This window comes from Megachile rotundata, chromosome 12 (assembly GCF_050947335.1).
Source record: "Megachile rotundata isolate GNS110a chromosome 12, iyMegRotu1, whole genome shotgun sequence".
In the NCBI taxonomy this organism is placed as follows: Eukaryota; Metazoa; Arthropoda; class Insecta; order Hymenoptera; family Megachilidae; genus Megachile; species Megachile rotundata.
In genome coordinates, this window is record NC_134994.1 from 8,880,986 (window position 1) to 8,904,226 (window position 23,241).

The 23,241-nt window shown below is 43.1% G+C and overlaps 1 protein-coding gene across 4 annotated transcripts in view; it reads left to right on the forward strand.

Annotated features, from left to right (window-relative positions):
• The window catches only part of lilli (AF4/FMR2 family member lilliputian), a 144,770-nt gene that overhangs the window by 40,582 nt on the left and 80,947 nt on the right, over positions 1-23,241 (forward strand). For 3 of the 4 annotated variants that reach the window (XM_012283006.2, XM_012283007.2, XM_012283008.2), the window contains one exon: positions 13,671-13,857. In XM_012283006.2, the coding sequence (XP_012138396.1) occupies positions 13,671-13,857 (187 nt within the window). Of the gene's footprint in view, positions 1-3,014; positions 3,738-13,670; positions 13,858-23,241 lie in introns of those variants that run through there. The other variant, XM_076537921.1, reaches the window with a different exon arrangement.

A 23,241-nucleotide genomic window follows, 5' to 3' on the forward strand; every position in this document is an offset into this window, starting at 1 on the left:
AAGAGTCCTTGGAGAAATTTAGATTCTAGGGGGAGCAAGGTCTTAGGGGAACTTAGTGACAGCTTGAGTTTCGAGAGCTTGATTCATAGGGACAGCTTACGTCCTAGAGAGAACTTACATGCTACGATAGACCCTAGAGGAAGCTTGAAACGTAGGGGGAATTTAAGTTCTAGAGAGAGTTTATCTAACCTATGGGAAGTTTAGGTTCTGAAGCTTGATCTGTATGAAGTATGCAAGTCTAAGACCCAGAAAGAGTGGTATGTAGAAAATCGAGAAGAACTACCATGTATTCATCCCCTCACAGAACTCGACATTCAAGTATTCTCTCAATCCTAATCATTTCTCCCCTTTTCTATACACGTCGTGGTGTCCAAAAAGTAATACAGGGTAGCATATAAGCATGCATAATGTATATTATCTCTTTTCCTGTACAACGGGACGTTTATTCCGTAAACTTGATTTCTGCGAACTCGTCGTCGACGAGATACTCCATCGTTTCGCGTGGTTGCGTTTTCTGGAGAAGCCTGATTTCGCTGACATCTGCGACAAAGATTCGTCGCGTTGCATTCACTCGAGTTTCATGAACTTTCGCGACGGCGGGGCTTTTTCACGATCCTGTGTTCTCGATTCTGTACTAACCGTCTTTCTTCCTTTCTACACAGTTTCCCTTTCTTCGATTATCGATCGCCTCGTCATCGTTGAAATCGCAGTTAGAGGAAAATTACGTTTACTTTTCCGCGTTACTTTTCGATCTTACGTGAGCAGGCAGATATTTGTGACAGTGTCACGTATGCACGTTTTGAGAATAAAAGGTAATCAGTAAGTTATACAGGGTGATCTTGAAACTGTTCAATTATCGACAGTCGATCAATAAAAATTGAAAAGTGCAACATAGTAATAGAAGTTCTGGAATTTTTTATCGATCGAAGGGGATGGTCCAGTCTGTTTAAAAAGCAACGCCGTGGACCGTGTCGTAGGTCAGGGTAGCCAACGAACCGTCCAGACTGTAGTTCGATTGTCAGCAAGCCGATTCGTGGTGTCTCTCGGGGATTTCACCGACAACAGCAATTTAGCCGAGTGATTGACAGAAGGCAGCTTTCAATGGCGTAGGTAGTCGTCGAGGAACGCGGGGAACAAAAACGAATTCATTCGTAACGATGCGTTTCCACGATAACCCAGATACAACGGGGATGTCGGCTTCTTTTCGTTAATTGTTACGAGCGGAAGGTAGCCGAACAATTATTGCGGTATTCGCACGGATAAACGGGAGGGTGCAGTAACGGTGGGCTGCAAAGCGAGGTCATCCAGGCTGATTAAATTAAATATAAAATCCCTCGGTTTCCTAATATTAATTTAAATGGCGATTGCCAGTGGCGTTGACACTGGGGGTGGATCCATTTAAATAAACGAGCATTTGTAAAACTGTTGACAGTATTTCAGATAAATATATTCTTGGCGAATGCATCTTTCAGAACAAAAGTAAGAATATCAAGAGCTATTATATCGTAATACTTTCTAACGTGGAATGTTTCGATGTATCGATCCGCGCGAAATAGATACGTAATTTCATTTAGAAGGGAGCATCTGTTGTACAAGTGCATCGTTGCGCTTAAAGTGCATATAGACGTCAGAACAAGGACACCCTCTATATAGGGAAACGTTTAAAAGGAGATTTCGGGGCGAGTCGATAAAAATTCTCATAAAAGCTGTTCGGGCTTTTGTCTCGTAAAACCTATCGGAAATTAATATGCCAATTTCCTCCGAAAACCAGCTGGCTCGCCTGTCGGGTTTCACCCTTCCTCGGTTGGCGCAACGGGCTTTGTTCGAAAATTAGCGAGACGCGTGTTTTGTGTGTCAAAGAGATTTATACGCCATACGTACCTTGACCCGGATCATGAATTTATCGCAAAAATGGATGCACGAAATATGCAGCTTTATAATAAAAATTATTCGATGTTTCAATTCGTACATCGAAAGGTAGAATAATCTAACTTTTTGTTTAACTTTGTACAAGCTATCTTCCTGAATACAGCGAGGGATGTATACCTTGTGTTAAATTTGTGAAATCTCTGATTCTTGAAGTTTTCGAGTTACCCTGAAATGACGAGGATGCGGTAAAGCGTATCGAAACAAATATCAAGAGTTTGGAAAACACAGCATGCGTAGCTGTATCTCGGGTTCCTTTTCATTCAGTAATCCTTAACAAGCATTTCTTTTTATCACCTGTCCCGTTCAAGTTTCTCGCTCGCGTTTTGCGCGCATCAGTCAACAACGTCCGCAAACAGTAAGGAACTTGAGCAGCGTTACGAGTGTCACGGTAGTCCATCGCTATTATATCGTGCGGCAATGCGCCTGGCGGTTTCCGCGCGAGGCGGCGTGTCGGTCGAGCGACGAGGAGGTGGCGGAGGAGGAGGAATAGTAGCGTAGGAATAGGCGGCGGAGGTGGAGGAGCAAGAGGTGGAGTAAGTTGCGCGCGCGGCCATTTTGATAATCTCCCACTCCTCTGTCTCACTCTCTGCTTCTTGTCCTCTCACCGCCCTCCTCTCTCTCTCTCTTTCTCTCTACTCTATCTTTTTCATCCGTCGACCCTTTCCTCTCTCTTTTCAACCCGTTCTCTCTCGGTCTTTTATGCACTCGCGCATCGAGAGAAAATTTAACCGAAAGAGAGTAGAGTAATATGACAGCCGCGGCGGAGAGAGAAGTCGGTGCACGGAGGATTGGTGCGTTCTTCTTCCTTTTTTTTTCCGGTGCTCTTAGCGCGCGAGCTTTTGCGGCAAAAGAGCGTGCGTGCAAGAGAGTCGCCCCCGTGGTCGCTAGTGTCGCGATTTCCCTTCTTCCTCTCTCGCTCTTCCTCGTGCTCTCTCGTTCCCGCACTCTCGGTGCGAGCGGAGCGCGCGCACACGCACACCGACACGAACACGTACGGGCCGAGTTCGTACGTGCCCTCTGCGCGTGTACCGCTCTGGCCGTCTCGCTCCCGCTCGCGCTCTCCCTCTCCTCGTCTCGACCGGAAGGTGCCAGTTTCTCGTCGACGATCGTCTCGTGCACACTCGACCGCGGCTACGTCGTCGCCGTTTCGTGAGCCCGTCGTTCGCGCGCGCACAGCCTCCAAAGCACCCACGGCCCGTGTAAACAAATTGGATTACCCGGTGTCGTGACCCTCGGGCGATTTTCGAAACCGCGCGTGTGCCCGAGCAAATATCCGAGGATGTTAACGCGTCCGAGCGAATCCGTAGCCGTTGTTGCACGTCGTATTTCGTGACATTGCCGCGTGCGCGCTCGCGTGTGCGCGTTCTGCTCGAATTTCTTTTCCCGTGCGATCGAAGATCGGTTTCTTCCATTTTCGTTCGACCACGTTCGGGAAAAGGTGCTTCTACGAATCTATATAGTGGTGTACGTGCCTTCTGTATCTTTGTTGGTGAGAGTTGTTCTACGCGCAGTGTGATTCCACGAGTTGGAGCGCGCGCTTCTGGATTAGCCGCTCCTCTCGTGCGAGCTCGAAAACGACCACGAGCTCTGACCCCCTACGAATAATCGTGTTCGACCCTTCGAAGAAAGAATGAGAGTGTTTTTCCGCGCGAACGTCGCGTCGCCACTGGCGGCCACTCGACTCCTTTACCCGCAATCGTTTCTCGGTATTCCTAGTGATTCCGGTGATCGCGGTTCTAGTGACAACTTTCTGTCAGGATTATTTTTGGATATCGTGACCGGTTCGCTGCTTCGTTCTTGAACGCCCGGTGAGTATATCTCGCGGTTGCTATAACCCTCTTCTTTCTTTCCAAAGCGCTTTTCGCTTTGTTTGCTCGAATATACGACGAAGTAAATTCTCGCGTGACGTGACGTGCCGTGGCTATAGATTGCGCGCTACCACCAACAGTTTCCACGATGAGCTAGGAAAAAAGAAGATTGATCTCGTCGATACACGAGCTTCGTTTTTCTTTCTTTCTTTCTCATCCCAGTTTTCCGCATAGCACTTTTGGAGAAAGTATGACACCAGTTTCGTGACGGGTCGCTTTCGTGACTGGTTGCTATCATTGGCGTAACCAGCTACGGGCAGCTCGGAATCTGGCGATTTAACGCGATGGCCATCTATCGAGAAGACTTCTTTCGTAGAAAAATGCTGGCTACGCCAATGGATAGTACACGTGGGGAAAATTTCATAGACGTTCGTAGGTATAGCACCGGAAAAGCGTTGCCGGGGAATGTCTTCCGTTTAACGGGGAATCGAGAGAGTCGGTACGAGAAACGGGTAGTCGCGGTCGTTGTTTACTTTCGCCCGACGACACCGGACGAAACTAGATTTCGCTCGATATAAATACGGAGAGCCGCGAGCTTCGTAAAACGGCACCGTGCATCGAGCGAGCGGTTTGCTCGCTTGCCAGCGTTCTCGTTAATTCTAGAAAATTATCGACAGATGCTCGCGCGTAAAAACGTCCGTCGACGACGGCCGGCCATGTTCAAGAGCGCTCGTCGCGAGATAATCACGATTTCGTCATACCACGTGCCGCCATATTTCTCCGTCTCGTAGAGAGAACGCTTATTGCGATCGGTGTTAAGCGCGCTTTTCCGTCGCCAGTGCCTTATCTCCGTTCACGCCGATTATTCCACGCGAAAATCGTTCCATTTAACAACATCGACAACAACAACGTTTCGTTTCGAGAAGGCGCGAGTGCCAAGGTATGATTCACGTATCTACCTATAAAGACCTATTTACGAAGATGCCGGAATGTAACGCGCTGTCCGCATGACAAACAACGCGGAATGCAATAATGATTTATTATTAGTAACGCTTCGCGAATTTGTCCGAAAAATTTAGCGTTGTTCGCGGTCGTTCGTTTTAACCTCGAGGACGTGACGGTCGTTCGCGTTCGACGTCCTTCGATAGCCGAACACACCGGTCGCGTTCTATACCAACTTGGACCCGCTCAATGTGCAGCCCGATCGGAAAAAACCAAGGTGCTTAGTAAGCATAAAACCGTGAAGCATTCGTCCCCGTTGGTAAAACAAATCCTGTTAATCATCGTGTTGATAAACAGAATATATCCGCGGTTGTTTTCGTCGCGTAGATATTCCAAATTCATCCGCTTATTGCGCACAAGTTAGCTCGTCGGTAAAAGGTACGATGCTTAGCGATACGTTTATCCAGCAATTTTTCGCTTTAATTAATATCGTTCCGCTCGTAATTACAGGGAAATACTTTTCATTATTTTTTTACCGTGTACAGAAGGAGTAACTTTTTCTTGGCTCGTATGTAACAGCAATAGTCCGTTTATTCCGAACAAACAAATGCTCGTTCTTCTTTATTCTCGATAAAACGGAAGCGTAGAAGAAAAGGAAAGAACGCTGAATTTTGCAGAGGTGGGGAACGAGCGTTTGTTTGCTCGGTGTAAACGCGCTATAATTATATTCTGGTTGGAGAGTAACGTGGTTAACCGATTAGTTACTAATACGAAATACCAAGGTGCAACTAATCGATATCGATATCTTATCGGTGTTTAACTGGATTTCGATAAATCTACTTCCATCTACTTTCTACGAGCTAACGATTTTATCGATGTCGGTGGACATTGCCAGGAGATTCGGGTTTGTTTTTTTGTCGGTCACTCGATGCGGTATAAATCTTTCGCTGGTTTTCCTCCAGTTAAATAGTTATTCAATGACGCAAAGGTGCGAGTGGTTATCCCAGCAGCAGATCGGAGGGCGAGAAATATGACTCGGCTAACGAAATTGTTATGGTTTACCGTGGAGAGATAGTTTGTCACGATTCGTCATCCTTTTCGGCGCGAAATCTTCGGTCTCTGTTCGTCCGATCGTTTCCACCTCTCGCGCTCTCTTCTTTCCTCGTTTGTTCCGACGCGCGTAGCGGCACACGCTAACTTTGGATTACGTAAGTGACAGAGAGCGCTGCTACCAAAGAGCCTTGGTTTCCTTTTAAAAATGGCCGTCCACTGGCCCGAGAGAAACATCATCTCGTGTCGAAAACATTGGCCGTTCTGCGCCGCAAAACAGAGACGTTCGCGTGTTCTCCGCTGCGTATCTTTCTGAACGACAAGCTACAACGCTGTCCTCGATTTCTGCGAAATTATCAGTCTTGTTTCGCTCCTACGAATGCGTTACACACGATTCGTTCTCGCGTCGAACAAATATTCTATTTAATTCGCCACCATTCTAAATTTCCACCTACGAAAATCCCCAAGTTTCCAGCTACAAAACTTCCGGGGTCTAATATTGCGGTAATATTTTTTATTGAAAGAGAAACGGAGGGTGAGTGGACCATGGACGAATCGATATCGTTGATCTGTTTTTAATCATTTCCCGTTTACACACGCGACGCAGGCCAACAATAGATACCGTGTTGATGTACGATTCACTTTTTAGTAGCTGTCGATCTTGTGCAGATATCGAAACGGGACATTTAAACGATTTAAAGTGCTCGATGTAAGTATCGTTATTCCCACTTTGCGAAAGTATTCTGAAAGGGTTAATAAATCGTTAATGCTCCGTTCTGGAACACGATCGTTTCTCACGCGTTCCTTTGTCAACGGGGTCGAAACAACGATTCATCGATGCTAGAATATCTTTATCGGATATTGACGAGACTGGTCCCCGGGGAAGCCCGATTTATTCAAGAGAGTAATAAGTAAGAACCATTTTGGCATAATCTGTTTATTGACCCGTTTACCGTTCGATAACGTGCAAAAAGACACGAGACAAATGGAAGCGTAACGTCATTCTCCGTAGCGAGATTAGAGGAACGATAACGATTGATAATAGCTTTAATCGTCGATAACGAATGGCGACGATAATGCTCGCTTTCGCGGCGTCGATGCTTCGACATTTTAATTTCGTATCGAAACGCGAATAACGTATTCGATCGCGATATCGCGCTTTTATATCGCGCGATTTTCCCGCCATTTTCGCGTCTTCGCTTTCTCGACAAAATAATTACCGCCGTTTATTATCCGATTATTTGTTACATCGCTGCACTATTAACAGGTAGTCGTTCGTATTTAGAATTAATTATTAGTACAGAATTTTAACAACAGGTGGTCGATAAAATTACAAAGTCCGATATAGTTATTTACAGGGTGCTCCACGCAACTGTTACCAGTTGTATCTCTCTTTTTCGCGCAATTACAACATCGGGATTATATATTTTAGTGTCGTGTTCGTTCTACGATTGCGTTGTATTTCGTTTGTAGTACAAGTGGGTGGAACAGAGTGCGCATAAATCAGCTTTTGATCAAAACAATAAACGCGCTCTTTGACGTACATCGAACTCGCGATCATTCCGCTTTTAATTGCTCTCGAAAATGTTCGAAAGAGTACTCGCCCTTGGAAGAACGGAATTTTGAATGAAAATTCGTACAAAGGGCGAACGTCATAGTTCGGAGTACGTCTTGTTGAAGATTTACGCGCGAGCGTAGAACGAATCGCGGCTTTCGAAGGTTGTCGTACCGCGAAACGATGTCAGTGTGTCAGTGTCGATGGAACCGAGTCATTGGGTTCGTCAATTGCGATTCAACGGGAAGATGCGACGAGGAACTGTCTTTCAAGAACGTCCTTCTGAAAGCGTCTGCTCAGCTATTTGTCTCGTAGAAAGATATTTCGTTTCAAAATGCAAATACGCTCCGGGAGGATGGTCCAGAAATATTTCCATAGAATCTCAAACCTTGTCTTCGAATTTTCCGATTCTTGCACGATATCTTTGTGTTTCAAAATTTCGAAGCTGTTTGATCACTGTTCAGTTGATCCAAAGTGCCTAAAAGAATGAAAACTTGGAGTGAAAATTGGATGGGTACTCGTGTGGTTGTTTCTAGTAGGTCTTTCGAGGATTAATTCATTCGGCATCGATTTATTTTTGACGAACAAAAAATGTGAACGGGCAAAAACGTTTTTCGAACTGTTCATCGAACCGCGACTCGACTGAATCGATTTCTCTCGGCGGTGGTAAAAACGCTGGTTGTCCAGGGAAGAACAAGCCAACCGTCAAAAGGTATTCGAAGCTATCCGCTTGGCCTATATCCTCTCGAATCGTGCGATAAAAGATTATGATGTTATCGAAGGGAAGCGAACGAGTCTACTCGTTCGGTCAATAAAACACCGCCGATCCTGTTTTACGATCAACTATTCGCCCTTCTTACGCGAATTCAATGGAGTTCGCCTATCGCGTAAATAAGGAATTTCGAGCGGGACAACATTTATTCTCCCGAACGAAATATTCTTCGATTTTCCAAAATCACCGACGTAAATCGTTCGCGAAATATTCGTCGAAAATACCCAGCTGGCTACGAACGTGACGCTCGATTCCGGGCCAATTGGAGATCGAGTGGTTACGCGAATGTTTTTTTTTTTAATTAAAAAAATTCAACTGCAACAGCAGGCGTGTCCGATGACGAATGAGTATCGCAAATGGGGAAAAACGATCCTCGTTGATTTCGTAAAATATAGCGGGAGCCTCTCCTCGTTTATCAATTGGAAATTCCGACGATGATTCCGGTAAATAATTTCAATCGATATTACCGACCGTTCGATTTCACAGGCATTTGCGACACTCGAGCAAGAATGGATACCGGTTCGTCTTGCGTCATTGACGACGCGTCTTTGAACTCTCATGCGTGCCATTGTGACGCGAAAATCACAGGAAAACCAGGGATATCGATGACGTCTTACTGGGTTTAAAGAATACGTTCCAAAGAACTCGCCTACGCGTTTATTTGTTTTCGCATCCGACCTTTTCCTCTTCATATTCGTCTCTTTATGCAGATGCTCTAGTACCGCAGTTTTATAAATTGAACCTGTCAATTAAATAAAGTATTAAACTAAATATAAAGCTGTTGACGCGGAACGTTCGGATATACGAATTTACGACAGATAAAAATATGCTTATCTCGGCCGAATTCGCAATAGCATTTGATTGGGTTTTTATTTAAAAGGTAGCCGCGTTATCGGAGATAACGATAACTGCATAATTCCATAAAGGTCGTTGGTTAATTGCGTATATAGCATGCGTATAAAAGTCGAAACCGGCTCCTCCGAAATGCACGATTAAACGCGACGCGGTACCATCCGTGTCTTCGATTCTAATCCGCGTAGAACGCCGCTACAAAATTTATAGAATAGAAAATGGTACGATATGCAGTACGTACGTTCAGCGACGAGATGTCAGCGTCGTGTTCGGTCCACAAGGAGTCCGTTTTGTCAGAATCGTGTCAGGACGAAAGGATTAATTATCGAAGATCGTTCCATCGGACGGAGTGGCAGGCTCGTTTGAATATTTGACGACGGCGGAGAAAGAGAGGAACGGGCGTGCTGTCGCGTTTATTTTAAGCCGACGAAGGCTAAAATACCGGATTGCACGTTCGCAAATTCCCATTCACTCTCGCTATCTTGTTCGTTTCCCCACCGAGCGTCGAAAGCTCGTTAATTACCGATTTCGTTAACTTATAACCAGGCGCGGAAAGGAGATACCTCGGGAAAATTTTCCATTTTCCTAGCAGGAAGTTCGCGAATCGATTACTCGATGATTCGTGATACAGCGTCTCGATTATGCGAATGTTCCGCTCAGATATTTATACAGGGCAGATACCGGTGTTATTAGCGCATCGATCGACTGTTTTGAAAAACGCGAAAGAAACCGTCGTTCTATTTCTGCTTGCGAGTCTATTGTCTACAGTTCATGGCCATCGCACTTCTATTTTTGAGCGATGCCAATTACGGTGTTGATTCGCCATTTATGTAAGCGGAATATTTTCGAATATTAAAAAACTGCACATTATTTTCGAGATGTTATTCAGTTTAAAAATAGACTTGTGGATGAAACGAGTTGGAAATAAACTCATTTATTCATCGATCACAGTGCTTGAAAATTTGAAGATTCTATATTTTGAGGATCTTAACCCTTTGCGCTCGAGGGGCGACTCAGTCATTTTATTTAATACAATAATTTGAAATAAGCAGTTAACTGATTCTACATGACATGTGTGATGTATAAACACAGTGAAATAAACAATAATGGAAATTATTAGTAGAGAAATAGTAACCTCAAAAGAATTAACTTTTTAACTTAAGTATAAAAGTTGCTGTTTGCAAACAGTCAAATTACCTTCGAGCGCAAAGGGTTAAAATATTCGTCTAGGATTTTTACTAAACCTACCGACATACAATGCGTACCTAATTTGAAATTAGAAATGAAGTTAAAAATTAAATAAACAAACGATGAAACATAAATTAGTACACACATTTATTCTTTATCTTGATGATAAAATAATTTTAAGAAAAAAAATACGCCGACTTCGAAATGCACTAAAAAGTATAAAATAATTTCTATTTCCTAATGAAGTAATTTCTATTTCATTCAATCATACCCTTACGTAACAGATATGAATGGAACCTATTTACTCGTTAGGTAGTATATTAAATACATTTCAACCTTTTCGGAGGCGGCGCAAAATTAAAAATACCTCAGTAAACGTTGCTGCCAATAACCAGTTGATTGTGGTATGGCGTATTGGAAATTAATAAATCCTGAAAAAGAATACGAACGTTATAGATATATCTGGTAATATACGTAAATGTAACGACTGCATCTTCGTTTCGCAACGTTTCTGATATAAATGAAATTGAATCGACTTCGTTCGCATGTGGAAGGCATGGATCTACATAAAAAAAAAAAATATACTGATCGAATTGAGTAACCTCCTCCTTTTTCGAAGTCGGTTAAAAAATCAATTCTGATTTCAAGAAATGTACTTCAACAAAATGTATACCTTTTAATAAGAAACTTGTGGAGCGGTCTGGTAGTTTTAGTGTTAAAAGGAATAATTCGCTTATAATGTTCAGTGTATAAAAATTAAGTAAACGAATTTCACGGAGAAAATCCATGGAAAAGTAAGGGGTTTGACAATAAGACAGTGTGTTTTAGTAAGCAGGAAATCAGTCGTATCTCTAAACTCGTAATGGGAGGAGATATACGTGCATGGAGGAACGAAGCGAGATGCTTTGCCGGCGGGTAATATCCGTCCCGTCGCCGGCTTGTCGGCCAATGGCCCCTGACTCCATCGAACGAATTCTGGCCCATGGATTCTCCTCTACTCTCCGCCTCTCTCCATGCATTCGCGTCGAAAGCCGTGAATTTTGCACGATTCCACGCTATCAACGCGTTCGATCTTCTACCGCGTTTTGTCTCGTCGATATTTCCGGTCGACGTGAAAAACTGACGCACAAAGAACCGCTGCATCCGTGCTCGTTCCCGACGAAAGAATCGATTGGTTCAATATTGGCCGATCTCGACAATTGTTACGTACATTACTGACCACCGTACCAATCCCTGGGGAAACTGCACCGCGAGATAGAGGACCAACTACTTGACACTGTACTACGCTTCCGGGGATTTTCAGATTTCGAACCGTAGGAATTTCCTAAGTTTTAGGTGTTTAGGGGCTTCAGAATTCGACTATGTTGGAATTTGGGAATATTTGGGGATGCGGAAGCGTGGGTGTTGAGAATGTGTCAATTTAGAAATGTAAGAGTTTTGGAATAAATTAGAAGTTGAGGAAAATAAAAAAGTAGGAATTTAAAATTAGAGAGCTTAGGTAAAACTTGAAGAACGAACATACACTACCGTCCATAAGTATCCGGACACTTGGTTTCGTTACATAAAACATAGTTGAACTTTGTACGAAAGATATTTAGGGTTGTCATATCATTTGTAATAATTATTATTATCTTTTTTGAGGTGTCATAACGTAATAGAATTAATTTTTAAGTACAAATTATATAATGAAAGTGCGAAAGTAAAATTCATGTCCAGAAGTACAAAGTCCAAATTTGTGAATCTAATGAAACGCTTTCGATTCTAAACAAAATTTTAATTTCTACTGTGTTTCATTTCTATGGTGCAGAACGTATTCAGGGGGTTCTTCGATATGTTTCAAGTGTTTGTAAACTGTTGGTAGATGTTCAGGTTCCCTCAACGGAGATAAGAATGGAGGTAACGCTACGCATTCGACAGTTGGGTTCAGTTCGTCGGTAGCTTCTTTTCCATCGAGATATGAGTTCCAAACGAGAATTATCAATGGAAAAACGTTCCAGTATTCAGACCTTCGCAGACAAAAAAATCGATTTTAGTTACTGTTGCAAATACTTGAATAACTTTCATGCAACGCGAATGCATATTTCGCTGGTGTCCGGATACTTATGGACGGTAGTGTAAGTGTTCAAAATTTCATAATCACATGATTTCCTAAAATCGAGGGCAGATGTTGAGATACAGCACTTCCTACAATTATCTTTATCCAGAGAAAGCCTACACCGCGCTTAACTGTGCACGCAATCGCAATGCTCGTTACGTTTCAATTCGTATCGTTATTTTACACGATAATTATTTTCAGCCTGGCAGACATTGATGCGAAAGGACGTCGAAATTCAATCTACTTAATTCGTAAACACGTTGCTAGACCATTGATATAATTAACTGTATCGATCATCGGATTTCCACGTAATTGCCAAAGCTTTAATGTCAATTACTTAAAATTCTCTGTCTTTCATCGCGCCGTAAATTATTCGGCTAATTTAAATGGGTGATTATCAGGCCAATAATTAAAAAGAAGGAATTCCGCGAATTTTCCAGGGTCAGAACACAAAATTTTCATTGTACTTTCCTAAGTCTATACTCTTTAACTGTATCGAGTTATCAGAGACTTCGATAAGAAACAAAGGCTCGGCGTTTTGAAATTGGCAATTGCCCCTGAATCGATAAACCGCAGCGGTGTACGTTCATTTTGTACGCAATCCATGGCGTCGCCGGAAACGCGGCTAAACAGGTGTTCGCGCAGGCTGCAGCTGCCCTTCTCTTGTCTCTATTTGCCCTCGTCTATCCTCCTTCCTTTCCTTTCCTCCTCGCTGATCTTCACTTCCTAAAATGTCCGAGTTATTCTCGATGACTCACGCGGATGCTATGAAAATTTCCTCCTCCGTGGATTTCCTTTACAATGACAAAGCAGCTCGTTGAGCAACAGATCGAAAACAATCTGTTTCTATAAACTAACAGAGTCTCGATTATAAAACTGTAAGCTTGAAACACAGCTCAATGTCATGGACGCTATTAATATTTGATTTGATTGCGACTGACGTATACATCGAGTAATTACTGCTGCATTTAATTAAGAACCGTTCGTTTAATTTTGTATAGTTATTTTCTTGGAACTTTAAAATGTAAGCGCTATTTTGTGATATCAGATTCTATTACACTGTTGCGGGGAACTGATGATTAATATGGAGATTTGTGAACGTAGACACAGGGATGTGATTCCGTTACATTGAAACATAGGAATCTGAGGATATAGAAAGCTGAGAATATAAGGGTCGAAGACAAGGGTTGGTACGTTGGAATGTGGGGACACAGATTTAGAAAATACCGGCGTGGGATGTTCATAGAAATATAAGAATCCGATCATCAATATACGACATGATATCACGTTAGATTAACAATATTTTCATGAAACTGAAGCTTGAAATTATTGCGCTATAAAAATCAACGACACTTTTCAGTCATGATACCTAGCGACAGTGATTTTCAGAGCGTTTAGCGCGGATTTCGATAACTTGAATATACGTAATAAGATAAAAAGTCGAAAGGGAAGTAACGAAACGGAATTTTGGGTTTTTAGCGTGGACCGGGACCGGCTTCGGGAGCGGGAACGACAGGCCCGCGCGGCGATGTCGGTCCAGGCCGAGCAGGCGGCTGCAGGAGGTGGTCCTGACACCAGACACCATCACCATGGCCATCATAACCACGCTCACCACCATGCTAATCCGCATACCGTCGCTGCTCCGCTCTTTCGTGCTCCCGTAAGGGTAAGTCTGCCTACCAAAGTCTTCATCTTATACTCGTATCGTTTACGATGATACCCCGAGGAAGCCTCTCGACAAGAATTTTAATACGCGTATTCGCATGTAACGTCACTGCTTAATTGCGTACGCTGATCTCTTCGAGGAAACAGATAATGTGGGAATTCGTCGATTCGCGGTTTCGGGAATTAAATTCGAAAACTTGCACAGTTTCACATTTGAAACCCCTGGTTTTTTCTCAGACCTAATATCGGTGCTTTTTAAAGGCACGTATGGTACGCGTTTCTAACAGAACGCGATATTTATAGATTTTTTGAATCTCGAAGATTAACCCTGTTTTCGAGGTGTCGTTAGAGGTATTAGTGTGTCGATAGGTCGTTTAGACACCATATGGTATCGCTTGAACTCCTCCTTTTTCTTGCTGGTCCTGTCGTCGTACCCTCAGGAAACATTTGGTCCTCCGGCATATTGTACGCACGATCTTCGGGGTGTTCCGATTTCAGTCTCGAATCTGGAAGACGAATACCGACGCGGTAGCAGCTGCCCGGAGGGTCCATAGAGAAATCCCATACGACCGTTATGGCGAAGCCCAAAGACTCGTTCGGTATCTCTCGCCGCTCGTAAACATCGACTAACCCTTTCCTTCTTATTCGAATGTATTTTTAATCTCGAATCGAAATGGGAAAGTTTGGTTCATGGTCACCGTTCGATTCGCTATTTCTAACTAAAGTTTCGTAATTCGGTTAATTATGCACGAGCTCCTCGGCACGGACACGGAAAGAAATTGCAGCTTCTTACAGAAGGATCGTGGAGTGCTATTTTAAATTTGAAAAGGAAATATTGTCACGCGCTCATTTTCCTGCTGCTCGTAATCGGCTCTTGTTATTCCATCTTCATTAACAACAATGCTTCTGTATGTTTTTGTTTCCATTCACTCGCTGCTTTGATTCACGTTTTACACTCCTCTCATTCATACTTTTACGCGGGTTTCACTTCCTGTAACGTGGAACCTACATTAACGTTCTCTAATGAGGATGCAGCGAGACGCGGTTGTAAATTTGTGGCAACGAGTTTTATCGATAAAAATTACCTCTTTAGAAATAAACATTATGTACATTCGTTATTATTACGTTCGTAATACATCGATAGGTGCACGAATTGACAAGCTCTTAGATACGGAAAAATTAAAAGAACAAGATTTCCATAGTTGATCGCAGAGTTTGTAAAACACGTGTTAAAAAATGAATCCTTAATGTCTTCGATAATCCATCGCGTGCCATTCATCAACGCGTTAACGAAGTATCGACGTAGCGTGTCAAACGTATTCATCCACGGAAAAACATGATTACTTTTTATAATTAACATCGATCGAACAGCTATGGGCGGCCGTACATCGCACGATCAATTTCCCCGTCGCCTACAGGCGCTGCCGGCAATGAAAAGGTTATAAAGAGCTTTTGCGATACAATTTTCCCGCACGATGTTCGAATCACCTTTTCGAGTCATCGTCGTTTGCCCCTCACCGTTGCTCAACAGGTGTTTCGCGACTTTTAAACTTTCCTAATAACCGTTTTACGAGCCTCGTGGATTCACGAAGCCGTGTGCCGTGCACCTGTCGCGCGTTCCACGAATTTCGCGGACTTTTCTTCGTTTTCCGCTGCAGCGTTATCGGGCTTGACCGTCGGTTTCCTCGTGACGCGTGATTCGTAATCTCGCTGTTAATCGTTCGGTTTATCCCGACATTGAACGTGAAGTAATCGGGAACAACGGAAAAACGCGATACGTAACACCTGCGTCATTCTTCCTTCGACTTCACGATGAAAGTCGAGAACCTGCGTCAAACGAGAAAACGGTGACAAGGTCGAGGAACTGGTGAAATGTAATGTCTGTGACGTTTATCGGTTTTTATCAATACTCTGATATCGAGGATCTGACTCATAGATACATATATGCAAACATATTCACATGTATTCATACGTGTATGCATACATTTACACGTCAATACATATGCGTACGCATGCATTCATACACCACAGTATACATGTATTCACACATGTATACATACATGCACACGTCATTGCATGCATTCATACATATATACACGCATACATGCACACATCAATACATGCATTCATACATGTTCACATGTATTCATACGTGTATACATACATTTACACGTCAATGCATATGTGTACGTATGCATTCATACACCAAAGCATACATGTACTCACACATGTATACATACATGCACACGTCATTATATGCATTCATATATGTATACACGCATACATGCACACATCAATACATGCATTCATATATGTGTACATGCAGACACGCACTCATCAATACATACACTCATACATGTATACATGCATACATGCACACGTCAATACATGCATTCATACATGTATATATTCATCCGAGTACATAAGAATTCATGTATGCACACATACAGTACATACGAACATTTTCACATACGATTTGGGTCGAAGATAGAAGAGTAAAAATTTGCAAGAAAATGAAGAGGACACATTTTTCCCTATTTATTGTATATAAAGATGTAGCTTGAAGTTCGATCAGTCCGTGCGTTATTTTGCAAGAGGAAGTAGAACCCTCTTGTCACGTTTCGTGGCTATCAGATTTCGGACTACACTCGCGACCAGGAACGTGACGTCCTCTTTATTGCCGTACTTTGGTCGATATAAGAAAACCTATTGCGAATTATACGTCTGCTATAGCAAGTTCGAGGTGGATTAATTAAAAGAAAGTCGAGGTAAAAGACATAGAGAGGATGCAGGGAAATGTAGGGTAACTAAGAATACGAAAGTTGAGTAGAATTCAAGTCGTGGTCAAATATGGATAGAATTTCAGTACCGATAAAATTCCAGTAGCAAAATTCCTTGAAACAGGAATAAAATTGTAACGTCTTACGATAACAGAGGAAAGATGAACGAACCGTAAAAGAATTCAGGAGAATTGTGCAAGGTAGAGGGCAAGGAACCTCTCCGCCCGTAAATCCAAGGTTCGACCATCGAGATCGTAAAGTGACACTCGAGGTCTCCATCGGTCGATTGCGTGTATTGGTTTCGCGGGGTCGTGGTCCATTCCATTTCGCGATCGGAAATAAAGACGCCAGAAGAATAAGAGCAAGTGGACTCCGTTCTTCTTCTTCAAAGTGGAAAGAGAGAAAAGACGTCGTGAAAAGTTGGAGGACGCGTGTACGCCCGCGGCGAGAGCCGCTCGACTCGGCTCGCGAACTTAAGCAGCAGGCGCGCGTATTTATTACCGAGATTAACGGCTCGCATTTGCATTTCCATGTAGCGTGGCTCGCACGGCGAAAAGTTGTGATTTAGAGCGAGCAACGACCGCGACAGAAGCGAACGAGACTAGTCGGCTCGAGGGACGAACGCGGAGGACGGCCCAGAGATAAAGGGGTGAGGTTTTATAGCAGTGGAAAGAGTCTTCGCTTTTTCTTCGATATGTCGGTAATGCACTTTGTCCGACCACGTCCACCTTGTTTGCTACCATGCTGATTAACGGGTTAGACCACCGGTTAGACATTTATGCTGTATCTACGTACCTATGTTCTCTTATGCAACACATTTGTTTCCACTTGTTAACACGTTGACAATTCTTGTACCTTCTTGCAAAACCCTTCACAGTTACTTTTTCATTAAACCTTGGAGCTTGCTCCAGGTATGTACTGTCTTTTATGTATCAAGTTTGAATAATTCTTCAATCATTCATTTTTATGAACACAATTACTTATTTCACGCAACCCCTTCAGTACTAAGAAACAATTGAAAAAGAGTTACTATTCTTACCTATAGTTTGTCCACATTCGTCATGGCAGGTAATAACGTTTGAAGCTGTGATCAAAATGTGATCAGTTAGAGTGTACTCTACATATCGACACGAGAATACAGAAGGTATTCTTCATAAGCCCCTAAAAATGCATCCGTTGAAGATGACCCCTTTCCAGCGTTTTTTCTTCTCCGACACTCCGCACAACGCGCTTATAATTCACGATGCGGAAAGACATTAAGAATTCACGATAGACACGTTGCGCATTGCTCGCGAGCGATAAAAGCGCGTATAAAAGGTTAATTCAAAAGCTCGTTTAAAAAATGGTGCCTCTGTCGCGGTGGATTTTCGAGGTTGGTGTACCGTGTCGGGGAAAAAGCATGCTCGCGTGTCACACGGACGTATTCTTTTTTGACAACAGTCGTCGGCCGTTTTTATTTCTGCTCAGCAGATAAGAGAGGTTCTTCCTCGCTTTTCTTCTCGTTCTCGGCGTACACCAAGGTGTTTACAGAAGCGGCCATGTGGAAACGTCCTCTTCGCCACCTCGTATGCTGCGGTAAACGAGAGAGAGTATTGCTGGCTTGCACAGGTGTCGAGTTGCGAGAAGTTGCCCATCCTCTCCTTCTCTTCTTTTTTCCTCTTTTATTTTCGCGGTTTTCGACGCACTTTCAAAAACAAAATCAGGAACCATCGATTTCTTTGTCTTTCAATTTTCTCTGTTGCTTCCTTTTTAGTTTTTGTAGTTAGCAATGTGGCTATGTAGCGAGATCCAGGTGACGCAACGCAGAGATTTAGCGTATGGTAATACGCGATGATCTAAGGTGTAGTTATGTCAACGCTCGGTGACCTAACGCTAATGCCAGAGATCTAACGCGTGACGATCAACTCGTAATTTGATACACTCGCGAAGTAACGTGAAAGTAAAGAGACGATAATGCAACAGTCTAATTTATTTGCGACAAATGCATTCTTAGAGGTAAAACTGTTTATCTGGGAGGTATGCGCTCGAGTCGTCACTCGATTCTGCTAATCCATCCAAAGCAATTGAAGCGTTATTTACTTCTGGGAAGTAACCGAGATACACGGTAAGAGAGTTACACCGCGGAAACTTGGCGCGTTGAACGGTCGCAATTTCGATAATCGAGTTAGCGGTTTTGCAAAGATTCCCCGGTCCTGTGTAAGTACCGGCAAATCGAAAGAAAAGGATTACGTACGTTCCTGGTTGGCAAAGGTAGAAGCCGACGATTGCGTGGCAGTTGCAAAAAGTAGATCGCAATTCTTATAATTGCATCTGCGTTTCACGGTCCTTTCTTGTTCGTTACGTAACCAGCAGAACGAGATTCTTGCTCGCCCTCGACTCTATCTTCTGTCCTCTAATTACCTTTCTATTAACGCGATAAATCATGCTTGAAAATATTCAGCGCTAACAAACATCTTAGTAGAGACGGGATTTAATGGAGAATTGTGCTTTATAATCTTGGAGATTTCTAAAGGATTTATGGCATTACTCGTTAAAAGTCACGAACAGCCAAAGTCTCGATGTAAACCGAATGCGTTCATCTGTATGAATTAAATTATTGCGTTAAACAAACGTTGGTACTTGATGATCTTTGTCCTCGTTAATTATCGCTTGATCGCGGAACGTCTGTTTTTAGCCATCGTTGAGTCTATTTTTGCGCCGTTCTAACAGCAGGACGAGAAAAGATTGTACGCTCGAGAGGTTAGTCGATCGTTCGTTATTTCTGCGAACGAATTAAACGACGCCCTGGCGAATACCGTGCAACGATTTCCGGTAAAATCGACGAATTGCCAGTGGGCGTGCAACCAGTGCCGGCTCCCTAACGAGTAAGTGACGGTAGCTAATTAGGTTAATTGAAGGCATGAGGCACCGACATACCATCCACGTTGTCTCGTATCTTTCTCCTAAACGATCATAGAACGCTGATCTGACCTGTTTTCTTTCTCGACGATCCTTCACTTATTTATTTAATTAAAACCCGTTTTTACTCACAACAGATAACGCGAGCATTCAAGTCCACCCTTTATTTTTCTTTTCTGACCGCGTTCGGACCGCCAGTTATTTCGTGCAAGTCCGGTAAATCGATCACGTTGAATTCAGACGATTCGTGGTCTCTTTTCAAGGATATAAGTGTATTTAATGAATTTTCAATAACAAGTGATCAGGTTATGAACACGTATCTATACTGATTTAACATGTATATTGTTAAAAATTTATTCACTTTCCTAATCGAAAATTGTCGCATTAATTACATGGATCTATAGAAAATAAATATAACAAGATATTCTGAAAAATTGATTAGAAATTAAAACACTACTGAATGCAATTGAAAATTGCTTTAGTGCGTCAACGTGTTACTGCTTTTGGCATCTAATTTTTATGTCTGGAATTAATGGAATTGAAATGAAAGATGGAACATCTTGTATAGAGGCGTTATATCCTGTCGGATATACACAGAATCCGAAGGAGCAGGAAACACGCTGGATATCTCCGATACGTCTCTACATTCCCCCGCGATCCGATGTTTCTTTGCCTTTTAGTTCCAGCACGTTTAGCACAAGCACATCTCGGCAACGTTATGGCAGAAGAATACGAGCGGCTTTGAACGTGCGTCAAGGAACAGCTTTCGCTTCCTCAACCGTGCGAACCACCGCCAAAGATCCCGGAAGTCTGTCATATTAAATGCTTCCACGTGTACGGAGAACGTGTGCGTCTATACACGTACATTAAAATATATGTTGTGCGCGCAAACTTAGGTAAACCGTTACACGATGTAACAGTGGGTTATACAGGGTGTTGCGAAGGTAAAATGAAGCATGGAAGATTTTCTGCGAGAGAAGCGATTAATGAAAAGGGCAGGTGTTGATCGAAACCTACATCGAGGCAAGTGGCATTACTCGTAATAGCTTTTCTTCCGTGTGTCGTTTGGGAAAGAAAGTTGCTCGACCAGGATTTTCTACGGAAACTCGTTCATTACGAGTGGTATTTACGAGCGACACTACGTTCCTTGAACACGTAACCATTCGATGACCTATTGTCGTAGAATAACGTTCTTTAACAAAGTAGAATTTCGTACTCGAATTACCACGTGTGGTGGTCCATACGATCGAATCACCACGCGATAAATTACCACACGTTTGATCATGGCGCGTTAAATTGTCACGTTTGATCGCTACGTGATTATCACGCGTTCTATCAACGCGCATCGTCACGTATTACTTCGCATTATTACGTCTCTACGCCTTAAATCGCTACACGCTATATTTTCCCGCTAGAGTCTTGTACCGTTACGTTTATTAAAACGCATCGGTAAAAATTTGCGATCACGCCTATCGACAAGCCGTGCGAACTATATCGATTTGCGGATCACATAATTTGCCACGGCAGTATAACGAGTACGAGGCGATGACGATGAGGATCGAAACGATGACGGGCTAGTTTCCGAGCGACGACAAATAGCGATCATTTGCCCGTGACTCGTTCCGCGTTTTGGCAGATGGAAATTCATTACGGCTTTCCGGCCTTGTCTACGTCCACGAGTCAATCCATCGAGGCTCGATCGATAGTCTACCGGTGTATGGTGTTTCAATCTGTCGTGGAAATTGAGACTTGGACGAAATTCCTCTCTCGTGGTTATAGAGCATCGTTTGTTTCGATGATTATTACGTTCTAGGCTAATTTCGGCTGCCGTAAACTTATATAACACACCATACTATACGCGTACACGCTATACTGACCATGTATACGTAATGTAATCATGCGTGTGTACGTAATACAAACTGATCGTTCACGTATACGTAATACACACTGATCGTTCATGTATGCGTAATACAAACTTATCGTTCACGTAATAGAAACTGGTAATACACGTATTTGTATTACATACAAAAGATACATGTATACGTAATAGAAAGAAGTTGTCTCGGGTTTAAGAAACACCCAGTACATTTGAAGTACGTCTGCAAACTCCGAGCCGTGAATCTTGAAGTTGGTACCATGTGCCTTTCTACGCATCTCATTCGACGTAGACGTCGAGAACAAAGAGACAAGACGGCGGAGCAAAGATCAGAGAATCACGCCTCGACAAACAAGAGCACACCTGTGTCATCAGCGTCGATTATAAATTGGTACAAGAACGAGATTCCCGAACGCGTAGAACACGCGTTTAATTTCTCCCTGCAACGCAGCAGAGGAGAACGAGGATTCACCTTTCGCGATCATCCGATCATCTACCGATCGTCTACAGGATTAAGTCTTGCTCTCGCGTTAAACAGAAAGCGAAGCCCGTGATTTGTAGGTCGTTTGATCGCATTATACCTGCCTGGTGGTTTACGTAATCCTGTGTCGTTTGTTCCTGTGTGTATATGCATTTCTACATGCCTGTCTCTCTCTCGCTTTCTCTCTTATTCACTGCGTGCACCGTGCGCGCCAGATTATAGGTGTGCTCCTTGTACTCTTACACCTGGCTTTTCGTCTTTTGACTTCTCTTGTTTCTTCGAGTCGTTCGCAAACTGGAAATTTGAGTACTTTCTCGACGTTGTTCGCGCAAAAATTCCAACTGAATTTTTAGGGTAAGGTTCTTGAGTGTTCGGGAAGCTCAAATTCTACGTTCTGAGAAATCAGTCGACAGAATATTTGGGAGATGAGCATTTAGGTATATGGAGATCAAGGGTTTCGGGAATGTGTAGAAACTCGGGGATCTAAGGACCTCAAGACTGAGGAATAATCGGGTTGTTGAGTTATTGGAAGTATCGAGTGATGCATCTCGAAATTTAGGTCTACTTACCACTTAGTAATTAAACAATATAGGGTAGAAAAATTCCTCTGAAGATATAGATCCTGACATTAATACGATTTACTTATGTACTCGGTTCCTTATTGCAGTAGATTTTGGTTCCAATATTCATGACTCGATGCAGCTGAATTATTAAGAAACTACATAGGAGTTCCCTTGTATCTTTGACCTTCGATCGAGGAATAATTTGTTTATCGCTGACGACGTGTGCGAGATTCATGAATTTATTCATCTAGGGCAAACTTTCCAATGCGCACGTTACATTTAAAACGTCGAGTTTCTTTCGTTGCATAAATTCCGTAAATTGAATATTTTTTTAAAAAACGGTCTAGATATCATTACATCCTTTCGTTCCGCTTTTACTCGGTTTTAATTAAAAATCAAGCTAGAAAATATTTTCTGTGCGGCCGATCGAGTTGTTATTGAGATACGGAATCTGGCGTCAGTACCATACCGACGTGTTTGTTAGGAACGGTCGTTTCCACGACCGATATCTTCGTTACGAAAAACGAGCGATTGCGCTCCTCCACGAGCGGAAAGTCGCCACGGTTGAGCTGCATTTCCGTCGACGCGTACGACGTGTGCGTGTGTGCTCGCGTGTAATACGTGCGTGCTTGCATGCACTCGTCTTTGCGGCTCGTTCTCGTCTCTGACCTCGTTTTCACCGTGGCTGTCGGCTCGACTAATCGGATGGCAGACATTGGAACTCCGCGACAACTCGAATTCCTCGCGGTCGCGTCCTCTACTCGCTGTTTCTTTCCACCAAAAATCT